Here is a 21,469-nt window from a genome sequence, read left to right on the forward strand (position 1 = left end):
AGGATGCTGCCAAGTGTTTTTGTGGAGTGTGTGTATGTTGGTATTGTTTGTTTTCCCAGGGAGCACAGTGATAGGCTTAGATAGGCTGGCAGACGTGCCTTAACAAGATGTGGGGCAGGCCTTTGATAACACACTCAGATGAGTTGTGTATTTTTGGTCATGGGACTACATGGACTCGTTCACCCCGCCAGTGCAAATGAAAAACATTCCGCTGCAGATTCAAATACCAAAATATAGCAGGAAATTTGTTTTGTTGCTTTATTCATATGAATGAAGCATTAATAAAACTAGGGCTCAAGCACATATTCTGTACATTTTTGCATTCTCTATTATGTGCATATATTTCCCTTGGAGGCATGTTTGCATGTTTTAGAGCACAAGTAATTTTTGCATGTGGCATCTAATGTTTGCCTCATGTGACCTGGCCCTGTTGTTTGTCTCAACGTTACCACATCTGATCCCTGCCAGCGCTTCTTGGATTGTCTCCACTCGAGGGTTTTAACCCTCCAGCTGACCCAGAGGTATCTTTGCCGTTTAAGACCGTCTGTTGGGCCTTCCCCACAGAACTGCTGCGGTTCTCTTACTCAACACAGCATGTGTTATTCATCACCGGTTGTCATGAGCTGTCAGAAGCAGCCATGACAAATGCTGCCTTTTTGTTTATGAAACGATCATGTTGGCCCCAAACTTCAAACCACCATTATCTTACACAGTTGACTGCACTGCACTTGCGAAAAATCTGTTTTGTGGGCATGCTGTGCCATATATCAAAGGTAGGAGGACGTTTAATTTGCAAAAACAATAAAATACAAAAGATCAGGGTGTCACAGCTGTTAAGTAAATGTCCTTCTCCCTTTAAATTAAATTCTAAGTGATGCTTTTTCCTTCATCACGACTGATCCTGTCTTTAAATTATGCGGAAAAAAGAGTCTTTGCATTTGCAACTTCTAGATTCAATTACTGCCATTTCCTATTGTTATTTATTTTTCACATTTCAATTCAATGAGGTTAACTTTTCGCCAATATGTTTAGTTCTGCTCAAGATTTCTCCCTTTTCAAAGCAAGGTTGTTTACACGCTCTTAATGTAAAGAGTCATTAGATAACATGCAGATCAGAGCAATATGAATTGAACTTGATTAATGCCAGTGCTGATTAAAAAAAAGCTAGACAAGTAAAAAAATAAATAAAAATAAAAATAAAATAGAGGAGAGGCATTTATTTAATGGTTCGACTTTAGAATGTATCATAAAACTTTTCCCTTACAGGTTGTGACCTTAAAAAACTTAAAGCATGAACTCATCAACACTGATCACGGCACAAGACTTTACTATATATCTCTTACTCCTGTCACTACTGCCAGAGATGACAAACATGTATTTTACTTCTCCAGAGATCACCAATCACTTCCTTTTAGGGGGGAGGCTCGAAGTTCAGGCAAGATCAAGTTGAGGACTTTCATTTGGAACAGGACTGTAAAACAAGGCACATAAAGAAATGTGTGGAAGGGAAAACTAATTCACCAAAAAAGTTATTTATTTCAGATCGAGAATGCTCACAAGTCTGGCAAAGCTCTTCCTAGGTCACAAAGCGTTCCTGAAGATATTTCTGCTGCAGGGAGAGAATATTATCCCTCCCTGCATCAGTCCTTTTTTTCCCCCATAACGCCTCGTCTTTTTTACCTACAGGCTGAATCAGCACGCTCAGCCTCCCGGTGCTGCTTTGCTATGGCATCACCACAAATTTTCTTTGGTTGATGATCCAGTCCATGCATCATTGACAGAGAGCCGTCTCCTCCAATGACAGAGCCGGAATGGGCCGGAGGGGGGTGCAGGAAATACATTTGAAACAGTCAGAAAATCACCAATGAGAGAAAAAACGTTTTCTTGAAGTGAGATTTAAGGGGAAACAGGCATAATAAATCAAAGAGGGCTCATGAAGCTTCTCTGTAATGTTGTTTTGGCTCATGTTCTCATTTTGACATTTAAAAGACATCTGTATTCACTTATTGGTGTGTAAAGACCACAGCGTATTTGTCATGATGAAATACATGTCGAAAAAGTACAATCTAACGCTGCGTGATAACTTAACATGAAGAAAAGGAAGGAAGGTTTCAGTGCAAATTGGAATATGTGAATATTACTTGTCAACTTTGTATATGACCCATATGATTAGAAGGAAACTTGAGGCTTACATGTGCAACAAATGGAGAAGTCGAGCTGTTTATTGCTGTGGGCTCTGCTCTGTTCGAAGGTGCAAATTGGTCTGGACGCAGCAAAGATTGATTGTATACGGGCAGGAAATGTGCTGCACACTCAGTCAGTATAATTTACTGGGTCACTGCAACTTGATTTTTATCTTTCTGCAAATCTTTGGAGCATTTGAGGGAAAGATAATCGTATTAGTAACAGTATATTTTATGGTAGTTTGAGTGGGGATGCTTGCTGACCAAGGCTGACAATTTCTGACACTTAAAAGAACTGATAGAAAGATATCCTTTTACATCTTTGGAAGTAAATTTCCATTTGCAATGAATACATGGTAGTCATCAGCATATGAGTAAACACTTATGCTTTGTGACTTTGGTCTAGTCCACATGTAGGCGGGTATTTTTTTTATGAGGTTTTCCTCCACACAGGCCAAGTTCTCAACAACATTGGGCCTCCTTCGCTACAAGTGTGTACGCACAAACCTGTTCCTAAATCATGGGTATGGGCATCAATCTATTTTTACGTGAATTTATTATTACTCTGCGAACAAAAATCTTCTTTTTTGTACCATGTGTACGCACAAATGATTGATCAGCTTTCTCAAAAAATGTTAACATACATGTTTTAATTAAACGTGTGACGTATTAAAAACACATCCATTAAAAAACAAAAGAAAAAGAAAAAACACCTTAAACAGAGTTTCTGGAAAACTTCCTCCTGCATGGAATTTTCAAAAATCTTTAAGCGAAGTCTGTTAAACAGGAATAAGTGTACATTTGTTGGAACTACTTTCAGATGCAGATTTATCTGTGTGGAACAATTGGACACATTGTATGAAGTTGGTTGCAGTGTGGAATAAAATGTACCAGACTTTTGCTTCACAGACATTTCTTGTCGAAATGCTGTCAATGATATCAAACAAAGAATAACATGTAGCATCATAATACCTATCCTTTACAGTGGATCGAAGAAATCTGAAATAGAAGTAAACTCTCTTTGTCACTACAGGTGGAGTTGCTCCAAAACAAAGTCCTCAAAGTTAATGTTAATGGACTGTAGTGGCAAAGAGGACTGTGGTCATACCGGGGAGGCCCCTGATGTTATGCTGGATTTTGATGAAAAAAAGCTGCTCTGGAAGTTTCAAAATGTTTTCGCCACGCAACCCTGGACATGAGTGACATTTCCTCATAGGGGAATAATCACATTGCTCAGTGCATCAGTGATTAGTATTCAGCTTGTGTAAGTGGCATACACCTCTATGTATTCCAGACTTTTACTGTCACTCCGTGCGCTATGAGAGGAGACAGTTTTGATGATTAATTCCGGCTCAGATCAGCCTCTGATTGTGCAATTAAACAGAGTATTTACATACGTTTGATGTGTAAGTGCTTTGTGTTACATGCTCAAACAGACCTCGGCCACTGTAATGCACTTTGACTTGGAGTGGCGGGCACAACGTCTATCTTTGATCGGTCTTTTTGTGAATCTTAATAGGGGTACTGTTACTGTATAGTGATACGCCTGGTGGGACCGGGAGCGTGGGGTGTCCGAGCCAGACACTGTTTCAATCACACGGCAGGGCTGGAATTGGAGGAGATGGTTTCCTCCGAATCTAGAAAGTGGTGTGCAATCAAGAGTCAAGAGCCCTACACACCCACTCCTCTTTTACACTATGAATTACACACATACACACAATCCAGTCAGCAATCCAATCCAGTGTAGTGTTGGCTGTAGTCAGGAAGTGCTAATGAAGTTATTAATGATATTCATGTGTGCAATGGCGTGCAAGCAGAGCCTGGGCCTCCATTAGCCAGCTGGTAGATCTGTCTGAGCTTTAGTCCATGGTGATTAATAAAGTGGAGAAGAAAAGAAAGAGAGAGAGACTTTCATTCTGGGTTTTCAAGTAAAAACCAGCAGAGAGACACTACATATATAAACAGATGAAGCAGGAAAAGCCCTATGCCAGGAATAAGAGGAATGCTTCTGAATTACATCTTTGAGTCTGTTCAAAGACACTTTAGAAGTATTGGATTGCTTTGTCAAATGTTGAATTATTTCACATAGTTTGGTTTGCTGTAGGAATTTTTACTAATACATATATTTGCAGTCAAACTTTTTTAATGTGATATGAGATAACAGCATGTGCACCGTATCTCCGAAAACGTTTCGTCATCACAGTGATAAGTCGCTCTTGTAAAAGATGGCAGCAATTAAGATGGCGGTGGGTCTGTGAAGGACAAGCAGACCCCAGCTCCATGTCGGCCGGATCCACAACTAGGGGCTGCTGAAACTAAGTAACCACCTCCCTAACACTGCTGCCTCAATGCTTGTGCAACAACTCCCTCTGCTGGACGTCCATGTTTGTCAGATTCAAGATCAACCTTGGTTTAATCAGACCTCTGAACTGTTTTAAGCATATAAAGAGTCGCTCCACTTTCTCTTTAAGCTGCTTTCCTCACCTGTTTTCTGCCGTGGCCTGTCTTAGAGTCAAAGTCTAGGTTTAAGATTGGATATCACAATAAACTTTTAACTTAACATATATTTCATGCAAACGAATTCAATGGTCAAATAAGGGAGACAGAAAATTGACGCAACATTCATTTTGTAGCATTTTGTTCAACATACTTTGTCTCCATCTACTGGGAGGACTCAGCTGTCACTTTGAAGTTTATTCAGAAGGCATTAAAAGCATCAAAATGTTTACAATAAAAAGTAGAAGGACACAAAATAATGAAGACTTTAAACACTCTGGTTTTTGTAAAATCATCTTAGCAGAGTTCAGGAACATTTTATGTCAAACAAAGAAAGTGTGTGACTGTGCTACCTTTCCAACAGGGAGGCAAAGTCCTGTATAAATCACGGCACCAAACACGTTTCATTGAACAGAATGTTTCGGACAAATCACACGTAGATAATAACATACTGGGCTGATCCTTTGACATATTACTCTGATTTATCATACCACACACAGGCGGGCAAATATCCCTACAGACATCATCATTAGAATGGATTCCTGATGACAGCGGTCAAGTTGGAGTATCATACAGGAGTGCCAGGATCCAACCACCCCTTTACCACCAATATATCCCTCAATATATCTAATCGCTTGGTTATGAATGATTTATCTGTCCGCCTGTGTACGGCGCCAGCACTGTGCATGTTTGGGAGTCATTATCCCGTTCAGGCCAAATGATGATAAAGGAAAGACAAATTTATTGCCCTCATGCACCATTGGTAGAAAAAGAGGGAATTACATTGTCTACGTTTGCTATGTGCCACTTTCTGAGTTTTCTGTATGTCTCTGCCAGCAAGCGTTTGATACAAATTCCACAAGATTCCAGTAAGTGGTGTCAGACGGCTTTCCTGGCCTTAACGGGAAATCTGTCTTTGGGGTGCAAGATTATAACCTCTGTAAACCGCTGGTCAATGGAAAAGTCCTAATCCACTCAAAAGGCCAACCACTCCCGAGTGTAATATTGGCTACAGAAGATACGGAGGTGGCCGATTTGACCAAAAACAAATAAATTCTGTGAAGAATAAAATAAATAGTCAGAAGAACAGCATGTGGGGAACGGAAGAACATTACGGTTTCTGTTTTCTTACAGTCACTTTTGGTTATGTTACGACTGAATTTGGAGACCAGAAAATGCTGAAGATGTGGGTTTTCTGTGTCCCCTCTGAGAAGCTTAAATCACTGCAAACTCCTTGACACTGAAACATTCACACAAGAACATTAACTTGTTACAAATTACAATTACAGAGTCAAGCAAAAATCTTCCATATAAATGTCTTTTATGAGATGATTCCCACTTACAGCAGCCTCTCATCAAAGCCGATAATGACTTTTACTCCCGCACTTGGCCGAAATTTTACAAGACAGTCCAAACAAAGGATATGTCTTTGAATCCTCAGAGAGAATGCATGCAGTAAAAAAAAGTGTTGCACCGCAGCAAAATAAAACCAAATGTGAACCCTTTTATGTCTTTGCAGTTATGGTTTATGACCGGGTTTACGCTTCGACTGAAAATATCCTTGACATGGTGGAGGCTGAGGTAATGGCTCTTCTTCTGTGTCCGCCAGCCGTTGTTGTCATCTTTACCCAACGTTCTGACACCAAACAGAGGGAGAAACAGATGAGGTTATGAAGAAGATGAGCCAAGGAAGAAAAAGAAGAAGAAGAAAAGGGAGGAACCAGAGAATCTCCAGTCTGAGAGTGATGGACCGGTCAAATGCCCTTTCACCTCCGCATTCTAACAACCCAAAATGTTCTCTATTTGCCCTTCCAGTTGTGCTAAGCCTGCCTGCAGGGAGCTCTCGGTTAGGCAGCTCTAGCTGTCACTCTTCTTGTCTCCAAGGAAATGTCTTCTTCCTCTTTACGCTAAGGGGAAGCTCGAGGGCAGACACCCAGACCGACAGACAGACAGGGAAACCGCAGGCAACCCAAGCAGCGCTCGCCCTGGAGTTGAAATAGCAGTCACTTCTCACAGGAAGTCATTGCTCACTGAGATGCTTCACCGCTCAGACACAACAATATGGGCTTTTACAGACCCAAATACACAGAGAGGAGAGTGCGGGATTAACAGGAGGCCAGGAGCAGGATGAGAGTTGAAATAGAGTGTGTGTGTTTACTGTGCATGTTAATTGTGTGGGATTCATGTCTTTAAAACTGCCTTGACAAAGTGTTCATTCACCATCTTCACAAAGGCTGACGTTTTTCTTTGACATCATGCTAACGGTCGTACGCCCAACTGCTGATAGCCTGCTACACTGCTACATTCAAGGTTGTACAGGTATCCAACAATCATTATAATTTCACAGCTTTCTAAAGTATGAGATTGATTATAACCCCCCAAAAATTACATTGTGCTCACACAGCATATTTGACAACCTGTTAGCTACCATTATATAACAGCTAAAGCAAGTATTAAACCACTATTTAGCAAACGTTACGTACAATTAGATAGAATTAACTTCCTTCCTGCTTCATTGTGTACCACTACCAAACTGTAACATAAAGCTTAAGCCACTTTCTAGCTATGCACATATAAGCTAGCTAGGCGCTGAACGCCCCATACTGTTGCTGTAGCCTGACTCTTGCTTTCAGACATTATCAAATCTGTTGTTTGAACTTGGAATATGACCCTGTTTCTCGGTCATATTGTCATCTGCGTTATTTAAACTGATAAGCCATCTGTTTCTTTTCACCAGCGTCATCCCCAAACACCTTGTACTTTGAGTGTTCTTGGCAGTTTAAGCTAAGACAGTCTGACTTCAACCCAGAACAATTTCTAGCCTTTCCTTTTCTCTGTCCGCCTTGGTATCCACCGTCCGACCTCTAAGCCTTACAAGAACCTCCCCGACCCAATTTAGATGTCAGATTACTGTTGTGGAGTCAAACAGGCAAACAAGCAGTGTGTGGCTGTGTAATGGATCCATCCAAACATTCCTTTGTGTACATGAGGCCCCTGCGAGGTTCAGTGTGTGGCTGACACAAACAAAGAGAACCTGTGTTTGACGGCAGCCTGATGCCAGGCCCAACCTGAAGCTGAGAGAGAAAACCAGGACTCTCTGAACCCACCTGAGACAGGCGGTCCAGCCCAGAGTCTCCACACAGACACATAAACACAGATTACAAATTCAGAATGTGCTCACATCTCAGGAAGCAGGAACTGTCATTAATTTGCTTTTTAATCTGAGTTTGTGACATGTGTTATACATAGGGTTGCTTAGTTGTTTTATCTTAATTATATTTTCTATAATACTAGAAACTATAATGTTTTTTTTTAAATAAATTGTCCTGTGAGAATTGTTTTAACAATAAAAAGATGAGAGTAGATGAAAGGATGCTAACAGGACCGATCAGGCTTAACCTTAAACTGATGTATCTAAGAAATGTAAACCTTGTTGTGCCCATTTGGGACTTGCTGTATGATCTCTTCATGGTTAAACTGAATAATAAGTCTGGTAACAGGCGAGTGGACTTGAACGCCTTCTGATTTGCTACTTAATATTCATCATGAAGGCCCTGCATAATTTTGACATGTTTGAAACTGAAAAACAATTACTACCAACAATAAATTAACTAGAGCCAACTAAAGCATCCCTCTTACTTTAATAAAATGACTTCTAGGAAACCAAGCACCTTTATTTCTTCAACTTAAACCTGGTGCACAATTCTTTGAAATTTTGGAATGCTAAAATGCTACTGTTACCTGACCTGTAGATCTAAATACAAGTCAACATATGATTGCGTAAATGATTAGCGTGAAGTTTTCTTACTGTAGCTTTAAATTACTTGTGTACATCTTCAGTTGATATGCAGTTGATCTCATGATTTCATTAGGATCACAATATGTCTGACATGTCACCTGTTATCATTAATTCCTGATCTTTTAGTGATAAATTCCACCTGCAGAGGAAGACTGAGATACTGTTGAAAGCTTAGGAAGTGGTACTTGAGGTTAAGTCAAATTGACTGATGTCTTGTCAGTCCTCATTAGTAGTTTTTCTCTTGGTTTTGTAACATAAGAGACTGTTACTTAATTCCAGCAAAGCGAAAGTAACCATTTCTTCAGCTGTGTTGTGAAACTGCAAAAGGTTGCAAGAAAATAACTAAATGTACCAACTACTTCATGTGTTCTAAACCTGCAGGGAGAAACATAATCACTGCATTACCCAAAAACTTGGAAGCACCACAATATGATGTGAAGGATGATTGGTTGGGCTAATTACTGCCTTATATCAACAGCAAATCTAGCTTGAATATCAGCTGTCCTGAAAAAGGCTTCATTGTAGGGAAAGAGTTTTTATACCGCAGTGTATCAGACCAGTGTTATTAGGCCTCACCATACAGCTGCCAAACCATCAGAGAGCAGGAGTGAACGCCACAGATGGCCTTTACATATTATATACTCAGTGTTTGATGTCAGGATGGTATATGAAAAGATACTCTGACAGTGCCAAAACAGGAAAACCGCATTCTTATATCCAAACATATCAGACCATTGGTATAGAAACCTCAATCTGCCAAACGCAATGCTGAAGATAAACAGCAGGACTGGACGGAGGGGAATAGCAAACGCAGAGACCATGTGGACTGAGGACAGAAAAACACCTTGGAAAAGTCTTAGACATTAAACTGGTGCAACCATGCGTAGAATATTATGCTGGGTTATTAGCAGACTAACACATTTGTAAAAAAAATGAAAAACAGGCAACTGCAAGGGCCACCTCTTATTGAAGCTGATCTGTATGGGGGCCAACAAGGGCAAACATGTCTCAACAGGCCCAAAAGATGCTCACCAGGAGAGAACAGACTGCAAATTCAGAAACACACAAAAGCTCAACACAAATAAAACAGTTAACAACAAACAAACACGTTGATAGAAAATGCTTTGCAAACACAAGAATCAGAATCAGCTTCATTAGCCAAGTATGCTTACAAAAACACAATCAATATAAACAATAAAACACCAAATAAATTATTTTCTTGGCAAACCTTGTACCAGTGTAACTCCTGGATGGGGGGCAAGTCCAAACCAATATAGGAAAACAATTAAAATGCAGCATCTTTGTTTGTAATTTTTATTTTTTTTGCATTACACGTTTATTTGCACTACATTCACTGTAAATGTTTTGTTGATTTTACACGTTTCCATTGTTGTATTTGCGTTGTAGTTTTTGTATTTATTTTGACTTTGCATTGTTTTTAAGTTTTAGGCCTGTTTGTCCTCATAGACCTTGTCTGGGCTGTTGCAGGTTGTTTGCCCCTTGTTGAACATCGTATGTCTGACGTTAAAGAAATCAAAATAAATGTAAAGCTTGATGTAATGTGTGATGGATGGAACTTTTTAAAGACCATTCTTTCCTTTATAAAGAGTAAAGAGTTCATTGTCTTTCATTAACCTCTCTGTGACTAAGCAAAACGCTAAACTTTGTGTACCAACCTCTTCCCAGAAGTGGATTTGTCTTTGTGACCACAATTGTTACCGAAATTAAAAATTGCCTGACTATAATCTCTGTGACCCTCATAGGAATGCTAAAAAAAACATCAATTTGCCAGGGCAAAATGTATCAGGTGCATTTCTGACGTTCTACTTGATTTCTCAATGAACTTGTGCTCTGTTGTCTCAGTGCGACCAGAGGCCAAACCTTCCTGTATTGTGTGTGTGTCTCCACAAAAGCGAGCGTCAGAGTGTTGCTCGAGTGGCTAGGGGACGGAAACACGCGCTGTTTGAGTTGGGTGCAGTGCAAACACAGACAGTGCACAGGTCAATGTGAGAGACAGAGTGGAGAACCAACGAGCCGCTCACACTGCAAACACTTCCAGCTGTTCAGAGAGAGGTCTGCATGCACGTTAAGAGTGTGTGTGCGTGTGTCCGTGCACTTGTGCCTGTCCATAGCTGTGGTCACATACAAATATGGTGCCACACCTTGAGTCAATGCTCTCTGTTTAACTTTCACAGGTATGTAAACTCCCAACGCCAAAGCATGCATTTGATGTATCCGCAAAGTTTACCCGAAATGGAGAGCAAAGTTAATGCCTAATTCGGTTTTGCAACGTTTTCTCATTCATATTCCTGCCTATTGCGGCAAAAAAGCTCCCAACATTCAGTAACAGAGCTCAGCCAATGAGGTCGGTGATGCAAGATGGTTATTTAAAGAACCATAGGCCTTGTTGGAGGGCTAAGAGCACTCAAAATGTCATAAAATTAACCTCAAACTTACTGTTTTATGTCATTTATGCTTTATTAATGCTCCTTTTTAATAGCCTTTTTGAAAACAAAACAGCAATTATCCAGTTGAATTGTTGCTCCTGGACAAAAGGAACATTCATGATATTAATATTTCAGACGAAATCTCATCCAAAGTGCCAAACTGACGTGGCCTCTGTGTGTTCTCAGACCTTTTCCTCATATCCTCGGGCTTATTAGAGGCCAGCAGAGAGTCTTGCTTGTGTTCGCTCCACTGCACACGAGGTCTGGGGCCTTTGCTGCAGACACAAGCCATATGTCTGTCAGATTTTATTGTGAATGTAAATGCCTTGGTTCCATTCTCAGACCGAGGAGACTGAATGTGGTTTGTGCATTTCTGTATTGTAACATCAGTCTTTTTTGTTGTTTGTTTTCTGGTGATGAAATGCATTGTTCCTTCATTTGGCATAGCCTCTTAGCTTTGCAAACTTGGCTGTATGCACAAGGAGTAACAACAACAATACCATTAAAACGCACCCTAAAACACAAAACATACAAATACGCCCTTATCCATGATGAGCATGTGCAGCATGTAACAAGGTCCATCATGCTATTTCATAAATGTGTATTAGCTTTATGTTCGGCATATTCAAGTCGGGTTGTGGGTGAAAACCAGGCTCAATTATGATTTCTGGAGGTGTTAAATATAACTTCCTTGTGTGGCCCTCAACATGGCTGTGCACTGAATATTTGGAGGGGTTTTTTTTCTGTCCTGTCTGACAGAGAGAAAAAAAAAATCACAATATAAATCTGGAAAAAAAACCAGACAGATTTTGGTTTATAATTGTTCAGAGATTTTTTTTATTGTATAGGGAACTATTAGTGTGTGTTGTATGTGAAAATAAGTGTTTAAACTGAAGACATGAAGTAGAAAATGACAGAAAATGAAATATTTGTTTTTATTTGAAATAGGCTGAAGGTGGCACTGGTTTTTGTTGCAGCTTGGTTTATTCTTGATACTGAGCAAATATTATGTTACGTCTGTGGAAATAAACAAACCCAACTACGGTCACATAGAGACACGAGCCAGCTCTAGACACATGGCACAGTAGCAAGGAATCCTAATCTCTCTCATTCTCTGGCCCTTTCCAACTTGAAACTGGACTCTTTTCTTTCCTTTAAGCCATTTCTTTAACTTTACAGAGCCGGCTCTTGAATAGAGTCTACAGCTTTGGCTTGGTGTCCAAGTCTGTCAGAATTAGGTAAATTGATCCTTCCTAAGTGTTCGGTTTCAGAGCCCTGGTCTGATCAGGAAAACACCCATGACAGTTTGGCTAGCAGCCTCGCTAAGAAACTAGCCCCCTTTTTGAAAATGGCCACATTGCAAATGAGTGTTTGAAGGTTTTAAACATGAGGGGGAAAAAATGCTGCTTGTCCTTTGATTTTCTTTCTTCAAAATCCAAACGAGCTCAACAAGTGGTAAAAGTGGACACTGGTGAAGCCAACCCTCTGAAAACAAGTGATTTCCACTGAGAGGGCATGACGCAGAATTTCAGCCTGGGCTAATCAGCCACTAAGAAGCAGGCAGGGACACACGTGGACCAAAACACACGCACAGACATACACAAATGAGCAACCGAGGACCTGATATATCAGCGGGCATGGTGGGGAATTAATCGGATCACACCCTGTTTCCCTTTCCACAGCTGTGACCGAAGAGAACAGAGGGGGAAAAAATCTAAAACTCATTGGCCGGGATGAGAGAGCAGGGAGAGTTGGTTTAACATCTGACCCCTCAGTTAGATGTACAAGGAGACGTCTGACATCTGGGTCTAAAAGATCACTTTTCTCTCTCTGCAGGTCTTCTTCCTCTAGGGATGCTTCCTTTTACTGTGTCATGTTCTCAAACTAATCTGAGCTCGGTTAATTGAAGCAAGAAGAACAGAAGAGTGCCACCAACCTTTATTTAAACTCACAAGATCAAAGAGAGGTGTCCTTCGTTTGCAAAATAAAGCGAATTACAAAAATCCATGAAAAGAGAGAAAACATGGCGATATAAGAACCAGGAAGTAGAATTATAAAAGGCTTTCAGAAGAACTTGAATATCTCTACTGAGTATCTCTACTTACAAAGAAAAGTAGAGATATTTTGAAAAGAGGTTAAGACGAGTAAAAGGTGAAACAAAATCCAGGTCTTCCAGAAAGAGCTGCTTAATAAAGCTCCTGCATGGAACTCTCAGTTTGTGACAATTTTAGCGCCCCCTTAAAATCATATTATTCTTTCCCGAGGTTGGTGGAGACGGAGATACAGAGGGGGACTTTTTCGAGCGTTATAGCCGTTTTCCCCCCTCTTGCTTGGGGCCCAGTGTAGATGTGGTGGACCCAGCCCCAGACGCCACTCCATGGTTTGGCACACTCTGCACTTCAGCCCTCTCACTGTTTCCAGCTGAACCGGCTCCCATGCAAACACATGGGCAGCCGGTGGGTTTTCTTATTTAGTTGTCGGTCAAGAGTACTTAATAATATTCAAAAAGACAGTGCGACAGATCATCCCCTGCTTGCCAAAAATACTATCCCACTTCTTTTTTTCCAACATTTTCCCCTCTTGTAGATGAAAAGGAACAGATACACAATGGTGCAATCTTTGGGGGAAAAAAGTCTGGCTGACAGTTTCAAAAGTAATGGAGCAGACTGAGAGGAGGGTAAGAGGACATTGACCGCCTTTCAGGAGGAGATATTTCAAATACAATGGCCTGTAATGCAGCGTAAAGCTCGAGCGCTGATGTGGCGTATGACTTACTCAGATTGATACGTCCTCGCTGACCCACATGCTCTCATCCCTTCCTCAGCTTTTTGAAGTTAAATAAACAGTGTGTCACAAGATCCTCCACATACCACCCAAGTGCTACAGTGTGTGTGAGAGCCTCTGTGTGTGTCCGCTGCGCTTGTGTCTACACTTTGATTTGTGAGTCTGCATGTGTACTTACTGTAAGTGTGGACGCAGAAAGACTGATTGGGTGTGTTGGCGTTCGCAGGGACGTGTGCGAGTGTGGATGTGTGTGACATGTCTGTAATGACAATGGCGGGTGACAAATAACGCTGACGCACACTGTCCCCAGTCTCGATCCTGCTTTAATAAAAACGATGTAGCCTCTTTGAACATTTTAATTAAACTAAAACAGGACCATCCCCGCCCAGGCCTCCATGATGAGCTCTGTACATTTGAAGACAAACAAGACCATCTGTTGCAGGGTAGACATCAAATACATGTCTCTTTTTATGTCACCCTGCGCCTGCATGTTGACTTTCATTATTCCTTCAAATCCATCTGGAATTTTGATGGGCATGTTTTGCAGGAAAAGGCCTTGAAACCACAATGCAGGGATTGTCTTGAAACAAAAGGTCTCTGCGGTTTTGTCTGTTTTTCGTGGTCAACAACAACCCGGCAGCCTGTGTGTGAGTGTGTGTGTGTGTGTGTGTGTGTGTGTGTGTATTCAGATAGCACAAGTTTGTAATTTTAGTTGATGCCATCATTATTACAACACGTTAGCCATTTTTTATGCACTTTCTTGGAAATGCATGCACTTCTTTTAAGAAACTGATCAAAGGCTGTAAAATTTGAAGAGAGTAAGAAGGAGTTCTTTAGATCATCTGATCTTATTCTCAGATTTATTTGGGGGTTTGGGGTCTTTATTGGAGAGAAATAGTGGATAGAGTCGGAAATCAAGATGAGAGAGAGTGGCGAGTGGCATGCGGAAAAGGAGCCATAGTTCGGACTCCAACCTTGGCTCTCCGCTTAGAGGACTATAGCCTCCACACATTGGGCGTGCTCACTGACCACAGCACCATCAGCATCAGACCCTGGGGAAGCTTCTCTACAAGCAGTACTGCAAGTAACCAATGATTTCACGCTAGAAAAAGTTCAACTACATCAAAGCTACCAGAGGAAGACTCATGTGGAGTTTAATCAACAAAGCTACGTGAAAAAGGTTGTCATAACTCCTTTGAAGTGAAGATCATATTGAGAATGTGGATTTAAAATGAAATTATAATAAAAATAAAATTCTGCAAGCATGTGATTCAGTATTACATGCCTCAGTTAGGAATAACTTAAACAATATCTTATGGTTCACAAGGCCCCAATATTGTTTCTTGTCATCATAATGAGAAATGAATGGGTGTAAGAGCTAAGCAGCAGGACTACTCAGAGAATTATTTATGAAAACTTGTGACAAACTGATATCCGTTTTATTCAAGTAGCATTTTAAAAATGTTAAACTAAAGCTACAGGTTAAAACGTTTTGCTGGTAATCCAGCTTCTTTCATACACCTGAGACCTTAATCCTGAAACAGTGAAGAAAAACAACATTTCATTTGTCTCATCCACTCCTTTTATGACCCCAAATACTGAAAATATGAATGAAATGGATGACAGTATTATAGCTAGATTCTGCAAAAGGTTGTCAAATGTTAGTTTAATTTAATGAAATTCGCCCCACCTGATTTATTAGACTTAGGTGCACTTCTTGGAAAAGCTTCCCAGAAGCCATTTCACAAATCTGCTTTGCGTTACAACATATCAGGTGGTTGATTTTAATTGATAGTGTCTGGATAAAAAAAACAACCCTTAATTCCAGCGTGATATCGATTTCTGCAGCCCACTATTAATTTAATATCATAATAACACATATGAATGTATTTTTGTCTTTGTTCAGATTAAAGGTGCTGCCATGTTTCAGCCTGGATTGGGAAAGCTCTGCCACTGGGGGGGGTTGTCCCTGTGTGTTGCCACCAGAGGGAGTCTTCTCAGTCAAATAATGGCACCCAAAGGGTTTGACTGTATTCTGAACATCTGCACAAAATTCACATCACTCTGACTCAAGCCCCAGTTATGGGACTATTAATGTTTTGTTTATGTTGTTTTGTTCATGCATTGCTCTGTTAATCAAAGTGACTGACAGAATCCCACTGACAGATATTTATCATGACGCCAGTTCAGTATTATTAGTCATTATTAGTCATGCGATGGTAATTTTTATCCATGCAGCTGGAAAGCCATTCCTCGTCTGTTTGGCTTTATGGGGCTTACTGTTGTGGTAAAGCACATCACTGGTGGGGCAATGCCCAGTGTTGTAAGCGACAGAAACCAGTCTAGTCCGGGCTGCAGGCCTATAAAAGGCCATTTCACTTGGTTCCTTTTAGTTTTCTGTACAACTACACATGTTGCGCTCAGAGTTGAAGCCCGACCCATTCCCTGCAGATCCATGCTGCAGGAGGAGGAGGAGGAGGCGTGGAGCCCTTTTGTTACCTGTGTTAGTGTACCTGGCTGTTGTAAGTTAGTAACAAGAACTGAGTTTATGTTGCCTTTAGAGAAAAGACAGAGCGTTATACTTCAGCTTTAAACAAAACAAGGTCACATTGCAACTTTTTCTACCTGCATGGCGCAGCAAATGGGAATGTTAATTAGGCTCCACCGTGAGCGTAAGGACGAATAGGAGGCACTTCCTCCAAGAACCCATTCACCTTCCAAGTCCGACCCTCTCTCAAGTTTCGTTTTGGACTCCTTAGCCAGCTTTCAGCTCGTCCTCAGCATCTCACCTGTACATAGAAATCATCATGGATTTCACACGGTCGAAGATTTCAAAGACACTCCAGCTTCATGTCACGGAAAAGGGGCGCTATACCTGTATCTGGAAGGGTTAGAAAAGGCTGCCAATGTGAAAGGAACGCGTGACCACCTTATGTTACAGTGCATGGCCTCCGGACAAAGTGGACACGATCATGCACAAAACCCTCCGAAAGCGGAGTCTCTACGTGTTGCTGTGTTTTGGCATCATATACCTCAGACTCGGGTGAGTTTTTGTTACCTGTGTTTACCTGTGTGCATAGTTCTATTCACATGCGCACACTTGAATATCTAATTTATACTATCTTTATAGAAAAGCACAGACTCTTTGACGTCAGCCTTTGCCACAATGTAAAATGTAGGTTTCAAAAGGTGTAATGAAAACAATAGCCTACGTTTATTATACATCCAAAGCCCTACCTGGGCAACGTGCAGTGCGTAAAAGTGTCAGATAAGGTCTCATGTCAGCAGACACTATAATCGATTCAAGTTGGCTGGCAGAGGAGTTTTTAGTTAACCTCATGAGACTCCTGATCTTCTGTGGCACAAGATAATTTGAGACTCTGTCTGCGCTGCAGACCTAGCTCAGCCCTGCATACCTTCATTAATAGTGGCAGACTGAGTTGTATTTCCACATTCCATCGACCCAGACGGAGTTTTTACCTGTTTTGCAATAGCTCACCTTGATACATAGACACACAAGGACTTCTATCCATTAAGTACCACACTATCTCTCACATATAATCCTAAAATGTACACAAATAAGAATAACCCTTTTTCTTTCTGTACACTCATACGCTCACTCCCTCTCCCTTTATACTCTAAAAACGTAACTCTTTCAGCAAGCCCAAGAGGCCTGCTGCACCGCAGGTGGGCATGCAGCTGTTGCTTACCTGCAGAATGAAGATGAAATGAACAGTATCCATCGAATAAATTCAAGATTTTTACATTTTCTCTGCCGGTTCAAATATTATTTATCATCAATGGTAAAATCTATATTTCATGCGGATTACATTTGTGCGAGTACATGACCTTTTAAATAATTGTCAGCCAATCATGCATGAAATAAATTAGGATTACTAGTTTAACCGAATTTCCCCCTGGGAATAATAAAGTATTTCTGATTCTGACTTTAAAGAAGACATATCAGACTGCCAAATGTTGTTTTTTTTTTTTTTTTTTTAGTAAAACACATCAGACACTTACAGCCTCTTCAGCAGAGTTGCTAGTATTTTCAGAGTTGTTTGCAAGCCACAAAGAATCAAAAACAAGCAAAGTGTGAGCCCTCCCTGCGCGGACCTCATGTGGATTGAAGCGTGGAACTGACAGACGCTCATATCACATGACAGCAGCTCCAGTATGGGGGTGAACGTCCCCCCACCTCAGTGTGTTTACTGAGCGCGAGCAGTTAGCTCATTCCTTCCATCCTTTGACTGTGTGCTTCATCTTTCATGGTACCCTCTTCATTTACACAGACTGCAGCCTGCAGGTGTTGAGTGAGAGTCACGATGCTGAGGCGATAAGAGCTCCTCCACTCTCTGAGCTCTGTGACAAAATCTCCCATAGTATTTGATTTCTCAGGAGTCCGCTCAGTAGTTCTGCCTTCACCTTTAAAGAGTCTTTCTGAGGGGGAGAGGAGACTATTACCCAAAGTAACAGCAGGGTCACAAAATGAATATTTGGATTTTTCAGGATGATTGCCTTGAGATTTTATCGGAGCGCAGCAGACAGGCAGACTGGGCAGAAACATTATAGACGCCTATAGGAACATTATAGTGCTACCACAGGAAATAATAAGGCCACTGAAACTCATATCTGAATACCACAAACATACTTCATGTCTCATGGGAAATATTACAGGAAGCTTGTTTCGAGTGGACATAATATTGTAATGATCCCAAGAATTGTATAGGATTATCACAGGAGATAATAATGATACATTATGCTCACTCTCCAGCGCAGAAATATTAGGAGAGTCGTATCCGCCTTAACATGAAGGCGTTTGTGCATACATTTGACACCAACTTGTTGATCCAGAGTGAAGTATCCTGCCAGAGAAATGTGCAGATTTTTTTGCACATGGATGGAGCTGTGATGATGGTGTGAGGCTCGAGCAGCCAGCGTCTCTGTTTGTTTATTTTTTGGCTTGGTGGATGGTGCGGATGGGGTTGTAGTGGAGAGGGGCTGAGTGGGTGATAATGAATGAAAACCTTCTGCACGTCCAACGGGGATCAGATCAGTGTCACCCTATTGTCCCGCTGTGGCAAAGTGGGCGGATAGCAGTGTCTCTCTCTGCCCAATGGCAGGCACGACTCTCATGAGAGTGGAGAGAGGCACTTTTCTGCCATGCGAAATCCCTAAAACCATCATCATTCCGGCTCGGGAGCTCACAGTACTGTGCAACAGCCTCCGCCGCTCAGAGATGTCAGAGCCAATCTCAGCGCACACACGGCCCTGGGAGCTTGGAGCAGCGTAGAGACAAGGAGGCGCACGGCACATCTTTAATGATTTTGTGCGAAAACGGACTTAAAACAAGGAATTAAGGGATTTTTTTTTCATCCTGTCTGCGCCATCGATCGTGGCCATTTGCTCAATGTCATCATGATCATCTTCTCGTCGCGCAGTGTACTGCTGTCAGTCTACTATCCGCAGATCTTCCTCATCCTGACAAGTGGCAGCTACCTGTAAGTTTGAGCCAATTAACGGGCTCCTTAATTAACTTCAGAGAGCGCGCGCGCTTATCCCCTGCAGCAAATAGACGCACAGGTTTGGTTTTTACTTCCGCGCAGATTTCCTCCCGACAAACGATCTCAAATGTGTCCTTTCCTCATCACTGTGAGACGACTGGTGAAATCAAAAGTTGTTATGTTGGCTTATTGGAGAAGGAGCAGGCGTAGCGAAAGAAGGGTACAACTCACGGAGAAATGTGATTAAAATCTATCCGCTTCATTTTCAACAAACACTTCTCAATGTAATAAACAGAGAGAAAACTCATCAGCGGACACCACGGCTGGGATTAATCCACATGAGAATATATTAATTAGCTAAAAACCTGAACAGGTTGGTGGGCTCTTGGGGATGTCTCGGGAGTAAGCCTTGATGGTTTCTATCGAGCTCCCGTACTGCACATTTCTGGAAGAAAATATTTAGGTATGAGCTACAGAGATTCATTTTGGCCACAGAGTGGCAGAGATGTTCAAGACAATCGGATGCTTAGACTCCTGAGAGGAGAATTTAACACTTCACTGTGGGCACTTTTTTTTTTTTTTTTTTACGCACGTCAGCACCGTTAACCTGTCAGAGCGTGTGAGAGATCATCTCTGTGCATTACCTCATCTCTGGTCCACTCTCAGTATTTCGATGTTATCATTTGAACCCACATCTTTAAATATCTGCCTGCCCTGCAACATGCACGTGATTGACGCTCTAATGCGCTGCGGCTTTGAAATCAAACGAGAATTGCTCTTGCAGGAGAATACTGGCTTTCTGAACGTTTCCAAAATAATTACTCACCCATGCTGCCTCGCTCCTTCCTCTGCTGCCCGGAGACCCCAAACCTGATGCTGAAATAGATGTGGTTTTTGGTTTTCTGTTAAAAGTGGCCTATACTGCTAAGTATAGTGATGGTGTGCAGATTAAAACATACCATTGTTTGTTTGGATTATTCAAGTGTGTTTTCTGTTGAGCATTAACCACAAAATACGTTTCTTGGAGCACTTTTTGTGGAGAGGATGCAATAATGCCTAAAAGCTGCAGGACTCGTGTTTATGATGTTGAACTCGAACATTCGTATAGCTGTGTGTGGCAAATGAGCCGTCAGCAGAGGGATCTGACCATGTCGAGATTTGTAAAGCCATTGCACACCTCAAAATTGAGGAATTTTTACACTTAATGCTCCAAAGGCAATAATCTCCCTCTCCTCCCTCTTTTTTTTGTCTGTAGGATTCTGTGAGTCAAATGTATCGAAAGTTATTGTATTTTGTAAATGAGCAACAAAAGAGGAAACCCCTATTCAGCACTTCAATATTTTCATTTTCTGCGAGAAGGAAAAACAGTCATATTTATTCACTTGACTAAGTTAAGTTGTGTCTCAGACATTTTTGTGAGTGCATTCCTGGGTAGAGGATGCATGCCTGGGAGCTTAACAGTGTGTCAGTTAGGTTCAAAGTGTTCCATGTGATGGAGTAGGTGGCTGTCAGTGCTCTTCTTCCCTGTATGCCATAACAGACTATGGTTGCTCAAAGGCCCAAAATACCATGTGATAGAATATGCACAATTTTATGATTTTTTTTTGTTTTTTTAAAGAAATTACTTAATTGTCATGTTAAACTTGCATAGCCTGTTTCTGACACAACAGAGAGTTTTTCTGTAATAACAAATAATGGATATATAATGACACAGCTCATTTGAGAAGTGAAGCTGTAGTTGTCAGAGCAGAGCTCACATGCAAACTAATTTACTCGTTTTATCTATCCAACATTAGACAATTGGCGTGTAAATGTCTGAGGTTTTTTCGTAATTTTGTAGTCTGAAGTGTGTATGAAGCGAGGCATCTCGCTGCTTCTCATGCCACCTGTTGCTCTGTAATGAACAAAGCTCCTTCCCTATCTATCATCACAGCCTTCATTTTGGTCATGGACAGAGATCAATTGAACATGGCCCATTTTGAATTTGTGTGAACAAATCAGTGACTTTCATATCCGATACACAAATCCGACTCGATGTGTTGCATGAACTTATAAAAATGGATAACTACTGCACCATCTGCTCAGACAACTCCTGTGACATTTTCACAAGTGTTGTTCGAGTTTCTGTGGCGGGTCCGTCTGATGGTCAGGCTGTGATGGTGTGTGAGCTGCACACAGACACACACAGACACAGAGCGCATGCTAAGCAAACAGAATCGCATTTGTGCACTTTGATGATTTCAGGGATTTGAAAGC

The 21,469-nt window shown here is 41.3% G+C and overlaps 1 protein-coding gene and 1 long non-coding RNA gene across 2 annotated transcripts in view; both read left to right on the forward strand.

The window, feature by feature from the left end:
• Nucleotides 1-21,469, forward strand: part of LOC306826042 — a 131,528-nt gene that overhangs the window by 31,369 nt on the left and 78,690 nt on the right. The window lies entirely within an intron of this gene.
• wnt7bb (wingless-type MMTV integration site family, member 7Bb) overlaps nucleotides 18,791-21,469 on the forward strand; it is a 29,216-nt gene continuing 26,537 nt past the window's right edge. The window contains exon 1 of the mRNA XM_079345531.1: nucleotides 18,791-19,210. Within this exon, the coding sequence (XP_079201657.1) occupies nucleotides 19,128-19,210 (83 nt within the window). The 5' untranslated portion in view covers nucleotides 18,791-19,127. The remainder of the gene's footprint in view (nucleotides 19,211-21,469) is intronic.

Source organism: Symphodus melops, assembly GCF_947650265.1.
Source record: "Symphodus melops genome assembly, chromosome: 6".
NCBI lineage: Eukaryota > Metazoa > Chordata > Actinopteri > Labriformes > Labridae > Symphodus > Symphodus melops.